The 22,842-nt window shown below is 37.0% G+C and overlaps 1 protein-coding gene across 4 annotated transcripts in view; it reads right to left on the bottom strand.

The window, feature by feature from the left end:
• The window catches only part of Supt3h (SPT3 homolog, SAGA and STAGA complex component), a 241,546-nt gene that overhangs the window by 36,801 nt on the left and 181,903 nt on the right, over nucleotides 1–22,842 (bottom strand). For 2 of the 4 annotated variants that reach the window (XM_042672005.1, XM_042672004.1), the window contains 2 exons: nucleotides 20,324–20,491; nucleotides 13,048–13,158 (listed from right to left, as the gene is read on the bottom strand). In XM_042672005.1, coding sequence (XP_042527939.1) covers nucleotides 13,048–13,158; nucleotides 20,324–20,491 — 279 coding nt within the window. Of the gene's footprint in view, nucleotides 1–13,047; nucleotides 13,161–20,323; nucleotides 20,492–22,842 lie in introns of those variants that run through there. The other 2 variants (XM_042672006.1, XM_042672007.1) reach the window with 2 other exon arrangements.

The following is a 22,842-nucleotide window of genomic DNA, read 5'->3' as shown; positions in this document are numbered from 1 at the left end:
TAGAATGCCTGGTGACAGAGACTCTACAGTTAAATTCTTAGATGTCTGAAAACAAAAGACTTGGGGGAAGTGTTACTTTGTCTTGAGTAACTTAAAGTCCTGTTCAAAAAGAAAATGATGAGGGACAAAGGTCTTTTTAGACATTAACTTATTATCTTGAACAATTTTGTTGAATTACAGATTCTTTCACCTAGGTATCTGAAACAGTACACTTCCACAGGTGTACAAAGCACATCTTAGGAACAGACAATGACTACATGAGCAGAAATTCCGGAATCCCTGAGAGGAGCGCTAGGGACTATTTCCAGCTCAGGATCCCTCCCTGACTCTCAAGTTGGAAACCTATAATTAAAGCCAGTTCACAATGCACTACATCTTTCATTTTTTCCTTTCAATATAGAGCCTCCAACCTCACTAAGCTCCTTCCTGGAAAAGTCTTTGGCAGTCACTTTTTAGAAGCCACAATTTCTGTTGCTTTTCATCTTTTTACTATATCCTTTGTGCCTGTAAACTTTATTCCCACATGTGGTCAGTAAGGACAGCACCCCCGGAAGCAAAATGGCTCTTAGATGGCTCTCAGCATTGTGGGCCTCAAACAGGTGGCATGATGTCCACATATGGGACAGGGCAGGAGTCTGGCATCCAAAGGTCTCAAGATATGCAAGAACTTTCTGGCATGAAAAACACATCATCACCATTCTAAACATGTAGAAGTGGAGGCAGAAACAGGAAATTTCCGGAAGGCCTTAAAGAGAGCCAATCAGATCTAGGGCTCAACCTTGTCCTTGGATGTCAGGTTGGGCTTTCCTATATGAGTCTCAGAAGAGGACTACTGGCAAACTACCACTGTAATCTGTACTTTTAACTTCTATTAATAAATGATGAAACTCTAGCTCAGGCAAGCTGACTGAAAAGATCTGGAAAATTCATCAAAGACAGATGACTGTAATTCCCATGAACAGTCCTGATGACAAGTCTGGTTCATTTAGGACAGTATTTTTTTAAACGAGACCTCATATACATGAGCATACATGTATGCATATGTAGATTCTACTTACTTTACAGACTGTAGCTGAAATAAATGACAACTTACAGAAGTGCAGCACTTCTGTCCCTGGCACTGATTTTCTTTCTTTCTTTTTCTTTTTCTGCTGATAGTGGGGATTGAACTCAGGGCATTGTGCTTGCTGGGTAAACACCCTATAATTTAGTCACACTTCCAGCCCCCTTTTGCCTTTGCTTGGTTTCTAGGTAAGGTTTTACCTTTTGCCCAGTAAGGGCTGGGCCAGGATCTTCCTGCATGTTGCAGGGGATGATGGACCCTGGCCATTGTGCTTCCCGGTGTTGCTGTGATAACAGGCTCACTCCTGTGCACTGCTATTGGATGAGATGGAGTCTCCCAAACTTCTTTTTACCAAGCCTGATCTGGAACCATAATCCCTTGACCTCGGTCTTCCAAGCAGCTAGGATTCAGCTAGGGTTCAGCCATTGAATCTGGCTCCTTGATTTCCTAAAAGCAGCAGTCTGTAGGTAATGCTTCTCTGAAAACCATGGTGGCTCCATGACTGAGTGGACTGTACCCACATCAGCAACACCTGAGACAGCTCTATGATGAGAAACAGTCTTGGGAGTCTTTGGACAAACACCTCCAGGGTTAGTGAGACTAGAACCAACCAGCCTACAAGTTCTCCCCTTTGCTCATAATAGTTTATAACTATGATGCTGAGCTCTGTATAAGCCAAGCACTTAAAATGCTTCCTCCCCATTTCAAATGCAATCGTGACTTTGTTAGACAGGTTTCATAACATCACACAGAATAGAAAAAAGAACAGTTCTTTGGAAAGATTGCTTGAGATATGTAAATACAAAACCTAATAAAAATTGATATCAGTAATGTCATGCTCTAGCTATATAAACTGACATCTTAATTAGCAAATTTAGGCAAATTCACTGAAGCTAGGCCAACAGAACAGCTGCTAACCTGCAACAGCAGGTTCAAAGCCATGATCAATGACCAAGTTAGTTAGTTGAAAATGATGCATTGCTTTGTGAGACACTCTTATGAGCTGGCTCTTCAGGATCTCTTCAGAAATATGAAAACCACAACCAGCAATGACCACCATTTTAGATACCTCAAGCCACCTGCCTTTCTCCAGGAAATATCATTAAACTCACAACTCAGTAAAGCTAAATAAAGCCTCCAAGTTTCCCAATTTTATTTGACTTTATTCCCCCTTTCTGAGAATGAACCCCGAAGTGCCCACATCAGACTGAGTGGAAGTTACCCCTTCATCTGTGGAGGAGTCACGGCAGCAGTGGATGCCGAGGGCACCCCTTGATCACTGGGGTCTCTACTTGGCACAGTGCTTCAGATGGTATTCATTTGGAATAAAGAGATCGATGACATAACTTGTCCAGTCCTCCTCTGCAAGTGGCTTTGCTAGAAGAGGGCAAGGGCAGAAAAATATAAATTCTTCTGTCTGTAGGCAACCAAAAACATACCAACTCATCTTGGAGTAATTTAAGCAATAAGATGATTTAGAGGACAGTTCAGTGGCACCATTTTTGGAAGGCAAGAGCTTAGCAGAAGGAACACAAATCAAAGGTGACTGGCAGGTAAAGGATATATGTAGCAATCAGCCAAACCATGTGCACACTGGCACAAATTCAATAAGATCATTTATAACATTTTTAAGGCAGAAGTACACAAAAGGGGGTCTGGTGCTAACTAAATCCACAGATAGCTTACATGCCACTGAAATAAACACTTCCAGATGCGGGTGTACAAAAACCTTTCACAGAAAGAACTGTTTTCTTTCATAAATCTGAAGGAGGGACTCTAAGCAGGGAAGGGCAAAAAGTCTAAAACTGAGACTGAGCTTCTTACAAGTTTGGAAGTGCTCGCAGGGGTGGAGAAGTGGGGTGGGTCCCAATGAACTACACAGCACTATCTAGAAGCATCGCTATGAACACTAAGGTTGGATTCCTGTTCAGTTATAACAGGGCACCAATGTGCCACCATGTAAGTGCTGACCTGCCTGGAGTCTGTCAGTGTTGCCCTCACCCCTGCCTCTAGCTTTTGGGGAATGGAGCAGATGAGCATGGTGGACATAAAAGGTTCATACAGAGACAACAACCAGGCATCAAAGCTCAGAAAGTGATGCTTTGGAACTTACATTGGTGTTAAGAGCCATTAAGCTACTGCAAGTACCACTTCAATGATAAATAAATCTCAGTGTCTGTTAGATCAGTCATCTTTCAAGAATGCATGACCGAATTAATTAATGGCTTAGAAAGACAATTTGTTAATCAAAACAGCATAATATATGAGATTTTCTAGTAAGATATAAATACGCTCAGAAGTTCAAACAGAAGGTATGTCTTCTGTGCTTTAAGTTTCTGTAATCTGTGCACTATGCTGTATTCACCTTCTCCCTATACTCCTTAGCCCACAAACCAGGAAATCTTGAAATTAGTTTCCTGGTTGAATCTTGGAATTTAGTTTTGAGAACAATTTTAATTGTCTGTTCTAGACACATTCAAATATTAAACCTGTCATCTGTAAATACTCTCTCCATCAGTCTTGTTCTCATTGTATCTCTTGAATACACTTTATCTTCTTATTGCCACTGCCTAAGAGACTCTTCTCGCCTCCAGTCACCATACTGCCATCACTACCTCCCTGGCCTGGGCCTCCGGTCGGGTCTGCGGTATACACAGTCAGGACAGTCTCTGCACATCATTATCTGTCTTATACTCTCTAATACAGAGTTGTTCATAGAAACCCTTTGCTTAAAAAGTCTAAAATAGCTCCTTTTGATGACACTGTCAAAATGAAAATTTTCTTATAAAGTCTAAGTGGAAAGTTCAATACTTGTAAAATATTTTTCCATTATGTAGAACACAATTTGATCATTGCTGGTCTATACCCTGGAGTCCAGGTAAAGTGGTTGGAATTCAGTTCCTTCCGGAGCTAGTGTCACCCTACCTTAGACGCTCCCTATCCCTCTGCATCCTTTCCATACTCCTTGTTCTTCACTGTGCCTGAGCAGACATGCCGTTTTCACCTTCTCTCCTAGTTGAAATTGCCTTTTCAAGAGTCTTAGCATTTCCTTGCCTCTGTCTTACCAACTCAGTTCAATGTTAATGACACTGCAAATGATCCTTTGACTCCACAGGTAGGTTGGTTCTGTCTCCCACTCACTTTGCTCATCTTTCTGTCACAGCACCAATTACACAGACCTGAGGAACTCATTTCCACATACCATGCTCCATCCTCAGGTTTTTAACATAATGTATAGCAAGCGTTTATTGAATGAAGTGGGATCTCAGAGCTCTAGAGGGCTCAGGACATGTGGAGATATTAACAGTGGCCCTTCATTTACAAACTTTGTGTGGTTCAGTTGTACCAATATAAATTCTGCTGAATGGACTGTTGTTACACTCAGAAATCCAGCATTATCCTCTGAAAGTACAGTGTGCTTTCATTCCATTAGGAAGGTATATGTCTGAAGTTTTTCTAGCAGTGATGACAGAGTGACTCATAGCAGTGTCATCTTGCCTTGCCTCCTTATGGTTCTTATTCTGGAAACTTGTGGATGGGCTGTGGGGGTGACAGACATTACCAGCCATCAAAAACTAAAGCAAAGTTAGTGCATTCACATAAGGAGCAAATCCTCACACCGTTTGGGTAGAGTATAGCTTCTGAGAAATGCTCAGTGTAGAGTCTAGGCTTGTATTTCCTTTACTTTCCCTTGTCCTTCCTTTTCCCCTTCCCTTTCCTTTCTGTCCCCGTTCTCGCCGCCCCTACTTTTTTTTTTTTTTTCTCCTCTTCTCCTCTCTCAGTCCCTCTGTCTCCACTAAAAGCCTGCTTGGATGAGGAATGATTGTCAACTATAACTTATTTACTTATTAGGCTTTTACTTAATTAAATAGGGGAATTTGAATGGGGGAATAGGGGAATAGGTGTTTTGGGTTAAATCAGGAATGAAAAATAAAATCAGAGCCAGAAATGCAGTCTGTAACTTCTCTACTGGAAACTGTAAAATCTGCACAAGTGTTTGAATTGGAATTGACAGGAGCCTGTGGGCCAGGCTGAGAACCTCTGGAGCCAGTGAGCAACTCTAAACCTCTCTCCCTGGTGTTTCACCAGGGGCTCAGGGACTTCTATCACCTTGAATGCACCTGGGCAAACTCAAGAGTCTGACACAGGGCCTGCTCTCATGACCTCTGCCAACTAATCAGTCAAAATATTTCCCTACCTAGAGGCCTACTTCACACCTGGGCCTACGCCCAGAGCAGCAAGTGCGCTCTCATCAGCTAGGAGAGCCTCTCCAGGTGCAGAGTGAGACTTCACATCTGACTGGCATATGAGCTATGAAGTTTCTCCCCTCACAGCTTGGGGTCACACAGAGGCAGTGTGTGGGGACTTGATCTGGGCACATGTAGCCTACGGGATTTGGTTTAAATCAAATCATAATTAAAACACTGGTCAGAAAAATAAGGCATCATTTTTTTTCTGCACATTTTTCCTAACTGGTATATAACCTTAAATATATGTTGGGTACTATAAGAGTTAGGTATCAGTTTCAGTGTTGGAAGGTGTAAATTCTCATTTATGACAATTTACTTAGTATGTTGGGGGATTAACTTCACAGTTACATCAGTATAGTAAATAGTAGTCCAATGACTCTATTTGTTAACTAAAGCATGCAACAATATTTAAGACATCATCAAAGGTAAATTATCTGTTCAGCAGGCTATCAATACAGGTGTTTGGAGGGGATTTTTGTCGCAGTCAGTAAGACAGTATACAAATATTTCACTTAAAGCATTCATATGAATGCTAAATACAAGCAATGTCTGGACACGATAAGAAGCTACTTTAATAAAACTAACAAGTTATTTTATAAGATTCACCTAATTTAGATGTAAATATTAATTTTAAAAATTGATAAGATGAATGAATAGTATGTATAACAATACTTATAATCTTCCTGTTTACAGACTTTAAAGGATTTTTAGCGTTTTTTTCTTTCCGGGGGCAGGGAGTTATAGAGTATACCTGGGATTTGAACCCAAAAGACTAAATTTGTTTGAGAGTTGCTATGCCATTTGAGCCATACTTCCAGTTTTTTTTTTGCTTTACTTATTTTTCAGATAAGGTCTTAAGTTTTTGTCAGGGGATGGCCTAGACTATAATCCTCCTTCCTATGCCCTCCCAAAGAGCTAGGATCTTACATATAGGCCATGACGTCTGGCTTAATGATTGAGATGGGGGTCTCAGTTAACACTGTGCCTGGGCTGTCCTCAAATGGTAATCATACTACTCTTGATCTTCTGAGAAACTAGAAATAGAGGGATGAGTTACCATACCTGGACTTAATAGCATAATTTTAAAATTTAGATATAGTTCAGTTGGGTATGGTAGTGTACACCTGTAATGCTATTACTTGAGAGGCTGAAGATTTTGAGTTTGAGACTAGGATGGACTATATGGAAAGACTGTGTCAATAAGCAAACAAACAAAAGAAAGTTCCATTTAGTTTAGTTCCTCCAACCCTATCCCCCCCCCTTTTTTTTAAAGAGAGAGATTTTCTTTTTTGGGACTTACCCAAAAGATTTTTCTGTTCTGTTTCTATTGCTCTAGAAGACTGTGAAGAAACAGAAACTATAATAACATACTTAAACTTCAAGGTTTTTAGTCCTGAGAGAAATATTTCCCTTTGGTGTCATTGTGTCTATTTTTTTCCACCTGTGTCCAAATTCTTCCTCCCTTCCTCAGTCAACAGTATACTTTTACAACAAATAGAGGCTGAAAGAAAAGAGACTGAAAGGAAAATCGTAATGAACAAAGCCACAGATCAGGACTGGATCTCCTACTGGTACTTTAACCATGTCCTGTATCAGAGATACAGGCTTCTTTTTTGTAGTTAGGTTCCTGAGAATATTAGCATCCTCTGGAGTATTTCTAGAGGCTCCATGCCATTTGGTTTTGTACCACTCAGAATAAAGGTTGTCTGTTATCCATTGTTTTCTATGTGATCTTGCAAATATTTTGTTGATGAGGAAGTTAAAACTCAAAACTTGGTTTGTTTTGCTTTTTAGATATTTAGAGCAGCCCAGATGCTCTGGATGAAATTTTGCAAGTGAGTTCAAGATCAAGCACATTTTGATACAAGTGGTTAACAGTAGGATTTTTCGGATAATTCCTTGTAAACAGTTTATTGGCTACCCCAACAAAAGAGAATGCTGCAGAGATTATTGAATGAAGTAAGATCTTTCTTCTTTCTCTTCTGTTCTGGGCTGGAAATATTAAACAGTTTTATAATATAACATGACTGTACTAACTCTGTTTGGCAATACACAGTCATGCTGTTATGCTTGTAGTAACAGAAAAAATAGTGTTGGTAATGAAGTTCTCTAAGTTTGAATTCAACAGCAAAGCAAAATAAATCTGACCCTCTAACTTTAAGCAAATATTTGTGAAGGAAGGATTCTCAGGTGACTAAAATTTTCTTTGGGATATCTTGTTTAAAATTCATTAAAAATATTTTCCAGAAAAGTATGAAGAGGTAATGCTTGATAAGAAACTCACATAATGATTCCTTCTAATAATTTACAAGTCTAGAAATGTAAGAATTTGTTAGATGGCAAAATAATTTTTAGGTAAAATATTTCTATTTCTCTTTTGAGCCAAGAGAACTGCAGATCTGCAAAGAACATTATTTTGCTTTTAAGTTGCAATATTTGCCCATCAAACCCTTCATAATGCAATATAAGTAAAATAAAATATGGAAATGAAGTGGGCAGTGACGGGTATAATATTGCAAATATCATTCCTACCTGTTATTTAAAAATACCCTTATTGTTCTTACTGAATAAGCTTTCCAGTGTGAATCTTCAAGATATGACATAGAGATTTGAATACATTTTGGAATACTTGCTGCTATGCAATAAGGTGTAGGAAGTGCGATCTCATGTTCTCCAGATAAGACCACTCCAAGGACTGAGAAGAAAGGCCAACCTGTGGTGAGAATGTGAATGGTAGGCTTTCTGGAAATCACAGAGGCTCATGGCTCCAGGGGTCATGCAGCATTTCTCCTATCCACACAAACAGCGCTATTATTTGCTACCTGACTGGGTGCTGGTTACTTAAATTTTCTCTAAATCTCAGCTTTACGGGAATGAGAACATTAATCTGACTGTGATGTCCAGAGGAATAAATATGATGATGAAGATAAAAAACTTCTCTTGAAAGTATGACTTAATCCAAAATGATTACCAATTCCAATAAAGTTCCTTCCCAACTTTTCTGCTTTTTTATTTTCACATTTCCAACATTCTCTGAATAATCCTAAATTGAACACAATTGGACCGTACAACATTTCTGATACTCAACTGTTTATAACCTAGAGAAACTGCAGTTTCATATGATTTGACCTAATAAAATTTTGTAATGGAAATTTTACTTCTACCTGCCATGTTTAAAATTAAAAACAATTGCAGGAAAAGTTTGGTATTTTCCCATGGGACACTCAATTTTTGTGTTTTTTAATATGATAAACACGCCACATGTTAATTGCTTTCTGATCATCAGTGGCTTAACAGTGTGTTCAGTGCCTATCTGTAAGATTTTAGTACTCCCCCCAAACCTAAGAAGATTTCATTTCAAATAAAAATGTATTTATGAATTTTACCATTTTCAACTTGATATTTACATTTGAAAACTGTTGAAAACTATTTTGGTGACATTTAATACTCCAGAGTAAACAGAAAATGCTGACAGGTTTAGTGTGCTCTGACATCAGAATTATTCATGAATGTGAAATTTTACATCAAAATAGCCACAGAGTCTGATATGCAATTATTGTCTTTTTTTAAAAAGTAAAATGTACAGAATTCTAATAGGCGATTTTCTATTTTTGATACTTATTAATGTATTAGGAATATCTCTGAATAATGCTATAAGAACAACCTGAGAGAGTTAGCTTCTTCATGTACTTGAAAGGTATCTGTGGGTATATTGTAGTCTTCTCTGATGTGAATCGTGACTGGCTCTCCAATCCTAGCTAGTTCATTCTCTTGTTCTCCCACTGTCTGCTGCTCTCTCTCCTTAAGCTTCTTTATTTTTTCCCTTTCACATGCTCCTCCACTCCTCCCTCCCCTATCATACCCAATTACTGGAGATTGAACTCCGATTGTTTGGCTTGCCATGCAAGCTATCACTGGAGCCACACCCTCAGTGCCCTACCTAGCTTTAAAATGTTATGGCTACCTTCCACAATTTAAGGTAGTCTTGCTTCGAGAGATACATCTAAAGTTATTTAGGTTAACAAGTATGCTTAGATAAGCAATTCTGTTTTCTCATATTCTAGTTCAAGAGAGCACCACCTGATCATATGAAAGCTCAGGGGTTAATGTATTTTTATACCTTGACTATTAGGAAGAACTGAAATAGATTTAGGCATTGCACAGGGGATTATGTCATCTCACTTAACAGTTTCCTTTCTCTGGCTTTCAAAATTACAGACCTTGTTTATATCAGACATTTATAGCACTTCTCATTGAGACGTAGGCTTGAGTGGCAAAGCAGGCAACTATGGGAACAACCACTTTGTAACTACTGATGAGCTAGGTGAAACACACATCTGAATATCAATAAGAAAAAGTAAAAGATAAATGAAGAAGTAGAAAAGTGTCTGCTAAAAATTTAATGTATAATTTATAAATGGCTTAGAAGTTCCACTGGGTATCAGTGGCTTAGGCCTGTAATCTTAGCTTCTCAGGAAGCTGAGCTCTGAAGAGTACACTCTGAAGGTAGCTGGGGGAAGGGAAGTCTGTGAAACTTTTATCTCCAATTAACCACCAAAAAGCCAGAAATGGAGCTGTGGTAAGTGGTAGAGAGCCAGCCTCAAGTGAAAAAACTCAGGGACAGCACCCAGACACTGAGTTCAACCTGCAGGAGACACACACACACACACACACACACACACACACACACACACACACACTCACTCACACTTAAAAAATTAGCAACTTTTTGGTATAAACTAGCATATTGATAACAAATATACTAGTTCTTTACAGAAAAATAGATACAGTCCAAAGTCAAAGAAATATGAATTATTAGTAAGCCCATAAAATGTTCAGCATCTCATCAGTTATCAAATATAAAACAAAGCAAAAATATACTATTACTACGACATGTGTAATAGGAAAGACTATTCTTTAGCACTTTAACTTTCACAGAAAATTTTATGTTGGAAGTAGGTCAGCTCAACTTTCCTGCATGAAAGTTGAAGTCTCAATCTACAGTTTTTAGAGAAGTGACCACATTTCCTCTACTGAGGTGAGCTGCAGCTCAAAGCTTCACAGAAGCTTAAAACACAACTCAGACCTTACAGAACTGAACAATAGCAACCTCTAGCATCAAGCTGTTTTACTATCATCTAATTCTAGGAGCTGGAAGTCTGAGGGAGTCAGGGCAGTGGCCACTACTGCTACCATACACAGCCTGTCAATCAATCCCAGCTCCACGAGTGCCTAATTTTCAAAGGCAGACTTAGCTATTGCAATATATTTCATGAAACTGTGTCTACTCAACCAGGTTGCTCATGATACAGCATGGAATAGGCATACTATACCCTGAAGACTGAGTAAATTCTGAAAAATTGTAGGTAATTCAGGAGAACTTCCAGGTGAGGCTTTGCTGAAGAATGGGAAAACCTTGGGTACTGCCCTGAAGGGGGGATTTTCACTTCTGCTGCTTGCTTGTCTGCTCTAATAGTGGCTATCACATGTCTGGGACTATTTGTTCTATTTTCCAGATGTATTTAAGAATTATAAAAGCACATTGGCTATATGTTTGTTAGATTAAAAATTAGCTTAAGTTCTATCTGAACATGTGATTTAAGTACATTTTTACCCTCAACGATGCTCCTAGATTGTAAAAGTAATACATGAATACCAAGTAGGTTCTATGATGTATAAATGCACAGACATGAACATAATAATGTACAAATAATCAGCTAAGATGGTTCCAGTGATTGCCTAGTCTATTTAAAAATGAACTCAAGACTGGGAATGTGGCTTAGTGGTCGAGTGTTTGCCTAGCATGTATGAAGCCCTGGGTTCGATTCCTCAGTACAACATAAACAGAAAAAGCTCGAAGTGGCTCTATGGCTCAAGTGGTAAAGTACTAGCCCTGAGCAAAAGAAGCTCAGGGACAGTGCCCAGGCTGTGAGTTCAAGCCCCTGGACTGGTAAAAAATAAATAAAAATAAAACAACACAGTAGGCACCATTTCTTTTTGAGGAAGACTTAATTATGAAGTTATCCCCTTTTAAGGCAACATTTTAGGTTACTTCTCAAAAATCCTGTTCTCTTTGTTATTTTTTTTTAAAGGTTTCTGGATAATTAACAGTCTTTTTCTTCTCTCTTTATTTTGCTAGTCATTCTTTGTCTCTTATCTATGGATTTGATACTTTTAAATCTTAAATCCTTTTTTTTTATAAGCCAGTTCCTTTTATTCTTTGTGATTTAATTATTTAATTATGTGCTCGGTTTGAATTGAGGGCTTCATGCTTGCTAGGCACGCCTCCGGCCCTGCTTCATGTTGGTTATTTTGGAGATGGAGTATATTGAACTTTTCTGCTGAGGCTGACCTTGAACTGTGATCTTCTTGATCTCAGCCTTTAGAATAGCTAGGATTACTGACAAGTCTGTGGGTCTGACTCATTTCAATTTTTTACTTCCAACTATCACATATTTTTCCTAAATATTACCTTCCTTTTGGCTTATTGCCTAAAGTAACTTTACCTAGCAAGTTGGAAAAAAACACTTGATTTCATTCTTTTGTTTTAGTTACAAGACTACAAATACTCATGCAAAAGTATGTATTGCTTTCATCAGTAGTATTAACATCATGCTCTGGCTGCAGAGGCATCTGTGCTGAGGGTATGTTTACAAAGCCCTGGGGACCATTGGCAGGACCAGAAAAAAATCATTGCGAGAAGTGAAAATGACTGTCACCATTATGAAAAGCTTTTAGAGGCATATATAAAGCACATTCTTAAATCACATAGAGGATTCACAGAATTCACAATAACTAACAGGAATAAAAAAGGAAAAGACATTGACTTTAGATATAAGGAAAAAAAGAAAACCTGATTACTTATATAAACAAAAATTAGCTAATTCCATTCTTCTAGGTAAAAATGTATACAATATAATTTATTACTTGCTTGTTTATAAATAATGTTATTTATATATATTCTGGATTAGTAAATTAATAAGAGTAAATATCTTCAAAAAGTCAATTTTACTGCTCCTTTGTTATGTAAACCAAACCTTACTTTCCAAATATCAAACTAACTTCATAGAAACAGAGAAAGACTTTATGAAACTTCTGTTAATATTAGTAAAAATTATTTTGAAGGGCAGCTATAAGAGGAGCATTTAATTAATATACATATACACACACGAAGACACACACACTTTCTTCAGACTGCTGAAATATCAAGTCTTTAATTCTCCATTAAAACAACAAAACCCTGATTACAGGCTTTCAGATCATTTGAAGATGTGAAAGCTGGTCTGCAGTTCAGCCTAGTTCAAAGGCAGTAAAGAAATCATTTCTTCTTCTTCCAACTCAAAGTATGTTTAGGAGGAGGACATCTGATAGAAGTGGTAATGCCAGTTTAACCAATTTTAAAATATAAAATGCTTCTAGCAATATTTGGATACATATAATTTGACAAAAAGTTTTATAAACCTAAGTTTTGGAAAATAGAAAATATCAGCTCCAACAAACAAGTTTAATATGTAATTGAAAGAAAATAATATTTTGTAGAAAAAACTTACCCTTCCAAAAAAAGAGACAAAAATGACTTTTATTTCCCTTGCGAATTATGCCACTTTTCTACAACAAAATTACGGCTGCCACAAATTGCTTTCAACAATTCCATTGCTTCTTCATTTGACCACTTGAAAATCAAAATTCTTTCAGATTATAAATATAACTTCTTATAACTCTGTTATTACGTACTGTGAATGGGGAGAGGGGGCCAATCTTGTGGCCGTAGCGTCGAACGGCCTCTCTGATGTGGCAGGGCTGGATGGCATCGCTGTGAGCCTCAACACCACAGGCCGCAGTGCTCTGTGACAGAAAAACACATAAACTGTTACTAAATCAAAAACACACAACAGGACTACAGTGTATAAAGCAGGAAAATAAACCTTTATAAAATGGACCATTTTCCCCCTTAGGATGTAACATCATCATTGCCATCTACTGTATGTAAAAGAGAGTTCCATGAACAAACCAAGGATGACCTTTCCACGACCCTTCCTAGCAGGCCTACCAAATGCAATCGTCATGCCCACAGTATTTCACCTAAACCTCTGTGGCAAGGTAAGGGGAACACAGTCACTTGCATGCTGATGACAAGTGCCATGGGAGCTTGTTGAAAGAACCACAGGAAGCTCTTGCTTTAAAAAACATTTAAACATTTATGATGATAAATGTTTCTTGGGAGATTCCTAGGCATATATTTGAAATATCTCGAGGGTCATGAATTTATAGGGGAAAATGGAAAAGCACTACATATTTATTTATGATACTGTCAAAGACTATTTAATTTGGTTCCCAATTTTCTAGGTGTCTTAGGATAAAGCACAAAGAAAAGCTTTCTGTTTTTAATCTATCTCCTTTACTGAAAGGAATGTTTGAAAGCCCAAAATGACAAAAGAAAGAGAAATATTATGCATAATAACAGTACAACCTAAGATATGATAGATATAAATGTATGTACATGTTACATGGTTTCCAGAAAGTTAGTCTCCTGGTTTGCACACAAGTTCTGGCTTTTCAATTATGTTGGTTCTAGGTCCCAGACCTATCTGTTGCCAGCTCTAGCAAATTATATAGTATCTCTGGGCCTCAGTTTCCTGATCTGTAAATTATGATAATGATTACAATAACTTCATAGGATTTTGTGAGAATTAAATGAGATAAAATAGTATGAATAGCTATAAATAGTATTGGACTATTATTACATTATTATTCACATAAGGATGAGAATGAAATTTCCATGTTCTTGAAATGTAAGACAGTTTATTTTAAAGCACACTAACTACCATGTGCTAGTTCATTAGCAGCTAAATAATCAAGAGAAAGAAATATTCAATCTGCACATTACTATTACTGCAGTCTAGAATTCATTTGTAGTTACCTAATTTATATCATTTGTTTTCCTGATAACTATACCTATGATTTTTTTCTGATACTATATACACTTTTAACTGTCATAATTCTTTCTAGAGAAAGTAATTCTATGGGTAGTTATGCTCACCAATGAGGGACTAGGTTAAATAAAATAATATCCATGAATCAACCCCTCAGAGAAACAGAAACCATGGCAACTGCACCTGAAGCTGTTTTAGTACTTCTATAATGCTCCAAGATATATAATGTAGAAGAAAAATGTACATGGCCCAGTGTTACTACCTGTTAAAAAGAACTATTACATACTCATCGATGCATAAGGTAGCTCTATCAGGGTACACATGTCCAAAGAGTGCTGTTTTCATGGGGAAAATGGGTTTTTCATGTACAGTCTTTTTTTTTTTTTTGTCAGTTCTGAGTCTTGAACTCAGGGCCTGGGCACTGTCCCTGAGCTAGCACTCTACCACTTGAGCTACACATGGCTTTTGTTTTTCTGTTTATATGATACTGAGGAATCGAACCCAGGGCTTCATGCATGATAGACAAGCACTCTACCTCTAAGCCACATTCCCAGCCCCTCATATGTATTCTTTTGTACTTTAAAATATACTTGTATGCTTGGTGTATGTTTTTCTTATTACAAACTAGTAAAATAATTTTAAAATTCCCAAGAGTTATCCAAGCTGAACCCAGAATAAGATTTAAACTAGACATACAAAAAAAGCAGATCTTGAGTATTTTTATTGGGATAGTGAAATATGAAATAAGCTGAATAGGAACTATTCTAGACTGTCATTCCAGAAACACTCCAAATAACGTTCCTCCTGTGCCCGCAACAACACAGATTAGATTATCTTAATTCTTACTTTGGCACTGACATAGAATACATAGGTTTCTTTGATGGCTTTCTCAATTCTCATTCCAACTTTTTTCAGTTGGCATATATTAGAATATGAGGACAAAGACTCTACTGTAGGTCTACAAAATAAATGTGAATAATACAGACACATCCACCTGCTAGTATAACAGATAGCTGTGAAAGAGCATGAGACTTTCTCTTTATGCATGCAAGTCCTTAACTGAGTTTTAAATCTAAAGAGTAAGTTTTCTAGTAGAAACTTAAGTGGAAATAAAGAGAGAACGACATTAAGAGGGTAATATCCTGTGTAGTAAAGTAAAATGAGAAGTTCTTCCAGTGTGTTCTTCTCTGTGGCATTCTGCTAAACTCATACGTTCTCCCTAAAAATTAGGTTTAATTTTCATTTATATTCTCAATCATCACTAAAGGTAATAACTTTTCTTGAACATTCTCTAATAAGTTTGTTATAAAACATTTTGGTCAAAATCTTTTAGAATCACTGCATGGCAATCAAACAGCATTTGGGAACACTGAAGTAGGAAACTGTTATGGCTCCAATCTTGTGTTTTCCTCAAATTCTTAGCTTGAAATCCTCACCCCAAACATATCAGGACAATGGATCTTTGGAAAGTGATGGGGTGAACAGGGTGAAGCTATCACTCTTTGCAGCATGAAACACCAAGTGGGCCTTCCCTAGACAATGAATTGTCAGTGTCTTGATCTTGGATTTCCCAGTATCCAGAATGTGAGAAATGCAACCAGTTGCTAACATTTTGTTATAGGAGCCCATATGAATCATGGAAAATTCACTGAGAAATTACCTGGTGGATGTTATTTGTACAACATGGAAATGATTGGCTCACGTTTTCCTTTCCACAATTCAATTTTGTAAAAGATATGATAGATTCTCCATTTTGCCAATTTCAAGTCCATCTGCCCTAATTAATGTTAGTGTTAGCTAACATAGTAATAAATGAAGTTGCCATATGCATTCCTACTTTTTCTTGGTTTGTTCACGGAACTCTTTGGAAGGAAATCTTTAGATTTAAAAGATTATATTCCTTTTTTTTAAAACCTTAATAAATGTCTTCTACCTATATCCAGTGCTTTACCAATGGACTTGTAATCTACTCAAAGATTTATCCTAAGTGCAATGCTTTAATTTAGCAGTGACTCTAGCATTTTATAATAGTCTTTAAAGTTGTTAGTGGAAAATTAATATTAAATTTACCTATTTGTTGTCTATTATTAAGATGGTGGGCCATACATAGCCAAATGACATATAATTATAATATGGTAAGCTTTGTTATTTCAAAGTTTAACCAAGATGACAGTACTTAAAATCTAACAACTTAAAATTTCAATTTTTTTAAAGGAAAAAAGAAACCAGAGAATTTATTTAAAAATAAGATCTGAATTTTCCCAGTCCTTCCTCTGTGTTCAGGTAAGAATTAAGATAAAGGATATTCCCAAGGTTACTAATCATAGACATGGGTATTCACCAAATCTCACTGTTTCTAGCATTCACAGCTGATATATAAGAAGGGATTTCATTATTTTATTTCTCAATTAGTTTTACTTACTGTTTTAAGTAGGCAATACTGTATATTGTTTAACATCAGATAGGATATTTTAAAGTATAAAAATTAAATTTGGCTAATAAAGTATTGCTTTATATAGTATTCTCTTTTTTTTGGTGAGAATACATATTAACATGTTTCACATTTTTCAAGAGTACAATAGGTTGTTATTAACAGTATTCATCTCACTGTACAAGAGGTGGCTTAAAATTTATTCCTCCATTCTAACTGTAATTATGTACCTTGAAGACTATTATTTCCCATGCAATAAACTGTAGCATGAAGCAGCTCAAGTCTCCAGTTAGAGAAAAAAAAGTACAGTAGTAGTCTGAATATACAAAGATGTACATGAACAGGGGCAGAAATAATCTGTGACCTTGAAATGGGATATGTATTTTGATGGCACTAATTTAGAATTTGGGAGAATCCAGATAATACTTTAATCCAGAATTTTGTTGTAATACACCTCAAATTTAATAGTTTTCAACAACACAAAGAAGGAAATGTAAAAATTTAAGAGAAAAAATTCAAAAAACTTAAAAAAGAATAACTTTGTTATACATAATAATAATAGGATAATTAAAACTCCTTACATATTTTGGAAAGTATAGCCACAGAAGAGGGGTTGTTCTCCTAGTTTTAGTTACTAGGGGAGAGTAATTACTAGTTGGGAGTACTAAAACTGAAGTGCTTTAAAACTGTTTTACAACACAGCAATTCCTTACCAGTCAGATTTTCCCTTAACAAATAAACAATGAGCTCTGCTATTTTGTGAGTGAAAGACAAAACCAGAGGCTGAAATCTGAATTTTCTTAGTATTGATTATAAAATTATATCTTAGTATAGTTCTATTACTTGTAATGGCACACAATTTACATTGTACTCAATGTACATAAAAGCTTATGTATAACAAATAATAAAAGTAAGTACACAAAAGTAGTACTAAAGATTGATCAAAACCAGACAGAAACTGGAAGATTAAATTACAAGAGCAAATCCACTGTTAAACACATAAGACACACATACTGGTACTACTACCATTATCATAAGCTCTTTTCATGGAAATAAAACAGAATCTCAAGATGTTTACAGTCTATTACTCACAGTGTCTACAACATAATTAAAAAATTAGTAGACATATAAAAACACAAGATGTGACCTACACCTAATGGAGACCAAACTAATTCAGACATTTAGTTGAAGGCTAAAGACAAAACACTTAAAAAATTAAAGAAGTCTCATGTATCAATTGAACAATATCCAAGTAACTAAGATAACCTGTGGAGTTTTAAAAATAGAGAAATAAGAATGTGGCAGAAAAAAATATCTGAAGGACAAATGGAGAGCAATTCTCTGTCATACACACACACATAAACACATATGCACACACACCATTAAAAACAATGAAAATGTTAAGCTACAATCAAAGTATGTGAAAAGCATATAGCTGGAAACAGAGTTTTATTCAGGATACACAAGAAATTCGTACACACTTGTAATAAAAGTCAATTACTGGGGCTGGGACGGTGGCTCAGTGGTAGAGTGCTTGTGCTTGCTTTGCATGTATGAAGCCCTGGATTTGATTCCCAGCACGACATAAGTAGAAAAAGCCAGAAGTGGAGCTGTGGCTCAAGTGGTAGAATGCTAGCCTTGAACTGAAGACCTGAGGGACAGCGCCCAAGCCCAGAGTTCAGGCCACCAACCGACCAAAAAAAAAAAAAGTCAATTACTTCCCCCCAAAAAACTGAGTGAAGAATTTGAATAGATACTATTCAGAGAAATATTTGTGAATGGGAATGTGCAATCAGATATGAAATGTTCAAAATTAGTCAAGAAAATACATAAACCACAATTTGTTATCATTAAATATCTATTACATGGCTACAAAATGAAAACATTGGATGCTAACAGGGCAGGGAGCAACTGGAACTCTTAGACATTACTGGTCAAAGTACAGAATGATATAACTATTGAAGGGAAGAAAATCCAACCTTGCAGTTACTTGAAAAAGCAAAATGCTTAAATAGGGATACAGGTTGACCCATTGTAAAAATGAGATGTACAAGACACTATGTTGAAAATGAACTTTACGGGGCTGGGGAGGTGGCTCAGTGGTAGGGCGCTTGCCCTGCATGCCTGAGGCCCTGGGTTCCATTCCTCAGCACCACATAAGCAAAAAGAAAAAAAGCCGGAAGTGGCGCTGTAGCTCAAGTGGTAGACCGCTAACCTTGAGCTGAAGAGCTGAGGGACAGCGCCCAGGCCCAGAGTTCAGGCCCCACGACTGGACACCCCCCCCCCCCCAAAAAAAAAGAAAATGAACTTTACAACTTGGGGGGGGGCGGAGAAGTTGGGGAAGTGGGAAGAGAAGGGATGGCAGGGGAAAAACAGAGGAGGAGGTAACAATGCTCAATAGGAAATATACTCATTACCTTACTCATATAACTATTACCCCTCTGTACACTATTATTGACAATAAAAAAAGTATTTTTTAAAAAATCAAGCACCTAATTTGATGACCAAGGAATCTCATTCCCAGTTTTTAATAAAAAAGAAATGAAAGTACTTGCTCTTAAAGTCTAATATAAGAATATTCATAGTAGGTTCATTTATTATACCTCAAACACTGTTTAACAGCCTAGGTATCTACCAATATGAGAATGAATAAGCTGACAATGGAATAATAGCTAATACTAAAGACAAATAAGTTATAGTGAAACATTAATTTCTGAGTAAAAGAAATTAAACATTTGGACTATATACAATAGATGGTTTTTTTTTCCCTTTTGTACTGTTACTAGAGCTTGAACTCAGGACCTGGGCATGGTCACGCTAGCTTTTTTGCTCAAGGCTAGTGCTAGGGGGCAAGTTGGGGTGGGGCAGGAAGCCACAGATCCACTTCTGGCTTTGCTGGTTAACTGGAGATAAGAATCTCATGGACTTTCTGGCCTAGGCTGGCTTCAACTATGATCCTCAGATCTCAGCCTCTTGAGAAACTAGTATTATAGGCTTGAACCACTAGTGCTTGGCACATAGTCTTTTTATATGAAATTGTAGAACAGAATTAAAAAATATTAAAATAGTGGTTGCCTTTTTGTGGACAGAGCCAGTAACTGGGAGGAAGCATGAGGCTGGGTGGACCAGGAGTTGATGACATTTTGTATCTTGAGAGAGTTTCCAAAAAACACAGGTGAAAGTTCATTAAATGGTACCCACAGAAGTCAAATTGTTCAGTGCATAAATTTTACTTTAAAAGGCAAACCAGATATTATGCATAATAAAATGTTTAGGTATGAAAGGTACTGATGTCTGTAGTTTGCAATGCAATATATAAGAAAAAGATAAAGTAGAGGACAGATCAAAGGACGATTAGATGGATATTATAAATATACAGTTACTTTAGTAAAAGGTAATTGTAGACTCTAGTGGTAGATATAATGTTCTATAACTTTTTAACTTCTTTATGCTTAAAAGTTTCATAAGAAAATATTAGAAAATATATTATCTTGTTTCATCCAGAAGGAAGTTGTTTAAAATGTCACTGACAATGAGTGAGTATAAATTGGATGCTTCTAAAAATTTGATCTTTAGAAAAACAGCATAATTTTCTTGTATTTGAAACTCTTCACTCTACACCAGGAAAAAGAAAAGTCCCACTGACCTTTTTCCTTTTTCTCTGCTTAGTTTTAGCTGCGTCTTGCCCAGCATTCCCATTCCCGAGGGATCCTGATGTGGTTTTCCCTGAGTGCTGGGATCCAGACGAGGGAGCTGTCGGCGTGGGAGGAGGCGTGCTCTCAGGGGAGTCTGGGCAGGACTTGATGCAAAACCCCTGCTCAAAGAGACATGCCTTGAACCCAAGCCTCCAGATCTTCTAGTAACATTAGGACTATCCTTATACCTCATAACTTCAATGCTACTTGCAATTCAGAAGGGTAAAGACATTATTTATTCTCATCTAATGCACAGAACGATGCTTCCCCTTGTTTCTAAAATTCTAAATATGATAATTTTTAATTTATACATTCAGATAAAATCAGAATTCTTTACCTGTATCTTCTAAATCTTCTGATGTCCTAGTAAGATACAGATACTTGTATTTGAAATTTCTACTAGTATCCAGAATTACATGTCTCAAAAGGAAACCCTAAGCTTTCTCCTCCAGCTAGATACCTTCTATATATTATTTGTCAGTGGTAACAAATAGGGTCATTAAGTTTGGGCTCTTCTAGACCTTCGCTTCCCTCCCTCCCCGTTTGGCTTCTTTGGCCATAATTATAAGTTTATTCTTATTCTCTCTTTCATGCATAAGTGCCTCAAATATGTGTAGACTGTTGTTTTTTTCAGTCTCTTCTTTCCAGTGGTCAAACATTCTAAATGTTTTCAATCAGTTATTATTAAACATATTATTACACACATCTGTCTACAGGATGATGCCTGAAAACTAAAATAACAGAAAACTCCTTGTTACCTAACAATATTGGCTTCTAAGGCACTTATAGACATAAAAAAACCCTTGTCTCTCCCCTTGATTTTATTATCAATCTACATTTCCCTTATCCTATCAAACTATACTGCCTATCCTACCTACTGTCCAAACTCTTTATAATGTAGTAAAATAAACTAGATAAGACTCTGAAATACCTTGCTGAAATACAGATACTGAATCCAAGAGTTTTTCCTAATCCATTTGTCTAGAAAGAGTACCAAAAAAGAGAGGAAGAACCTGGTCTACTATGACTTGCTTCTGGAAAATAAAGGTATTGGTTGCGTATCCCTCATCCAAAATGCTTGGGGTCAGAATTCTTTCATATTTTGGATTTTTTGGAATATAGTGTAACTCCTAGTGATTGTATCTATCTGTATGCAAACCATGTTATAAAAAATAGAAAATTTATATGAATTAGTATTAAATTTGTTACTCTAGTGTGAGGAACCCAAGCTTAAGCAGCTCAGTCTCTAATGTACTTAGTGCTCAAGAATAATACTCCTTTAGATACAATGGTCTTAGTATTAACTCCATGACCTTGAGTTTCCCATTCCAAACCACTGAATGTGACACTGCCATTTGGATATTCATAAAACACCCTTTTGAATCCATCATCCTTTAAGCCAAGAGTTCTCCAACTGTTCCTTAATAACTCCAGGAGTGTAAGACCTTGTACAAATAGGGCCTTAATTTTTAAAATTTAGTTACCTACTATCCCTCCTCAATGAAACTGAGCAGGAATATTTTCATCATGCTTTTAATTTACTGTATACAATTATTCTTATGAGCCTCAGAAGATTCTCACTATTTTTACTTTCAGTCTTCTTTCCTTCAACTTTCCGGCTTTCTTTCTGAAGCCTTTGGTTCTAACATACGCACACACTCTCCCCCCCCCCCCCCCCCCACCCCACGCTCTTTTCGTTCTCTGCGTATTTACTTTAACCTCTGAGATTTCAGTCTGGACCACTCATTTGGAAATTGGTATATGCTATCTTGAATTGTTTGTTTGCTTGTTTGTTTTACAAATCATTCTGTATTCCTGAACAAAGCTTGAGACAGTCTCCAGATCTCCCTCTATCTCATTTAGTAAGGTCCTGGATGTGTAGACCCTTGATGTTGGTTACTGACTTGCAATACTTTACAGTGGCATTCTTGTGTGTTTTGTCAGGGAATTCAGGGCAGGAAAGAAGACAATCATGATGAATGGCCACTTTGACTATCTGTTACAGAGGAGGAAAGGTGTATGCCAGGCCAGGAAAAAGCCTGAGGCTTATACTAACATTCCATCAGAATGCTCTCGGATGCTCATGTTCCCACCTCCCAGAGAGCCCAGGAAACCCAGTACACATAGGACATTTTTCTCAACTGCAGTGTAGCTGGGAACAGCGGCTGTGGTTGCTGAGCAGTTGCCCAGGGCGGCTTGGCCACCCTGGAGAACCAAGTGTGGGGGGGTGGGGAAGGGGCTGGGGGAGTTTTTCTAGCCACGCAAGCAATCGCTTCAATGCTAAGGGAAAACTAGGCTTGTTATGTTCACAGTAAATTTCCTCAATTAGAAATGTTACAACAAATTTGTCTGATGTTAATGGAAAGCATACTATACACATATTCATAAAGTGAACATGCATCAAAGACATTTTAAAGGGTGTTCTTTGACATCATAATTTGGGTTTGAAACCTAAAGAAAACAAATAGTG

The sequence above is a fragment of the Dipodomys spectabilis genome, unplaced genomic scaffold (assembly GCF_019054845.1).
Source record: "Dipodomys spectabilis isolate Male_0828 unplaced genomic scaffold, ASM1905484v1 ptg000669l, whole genome shotgun sequence".
In the NCBI taxonomy this organism is placed as follows: Eukaryota; Metazoa; Chordata; class Mammalia; order Rodentia; family Heteromyidae; genus Dipodomys; species Dipodomys spectabilis.
The sequence above is the reverse complement of the archived record's forward strand: the minus strand, read 5'-3'. Positions and strand labels throughout refer to the sequence as shown.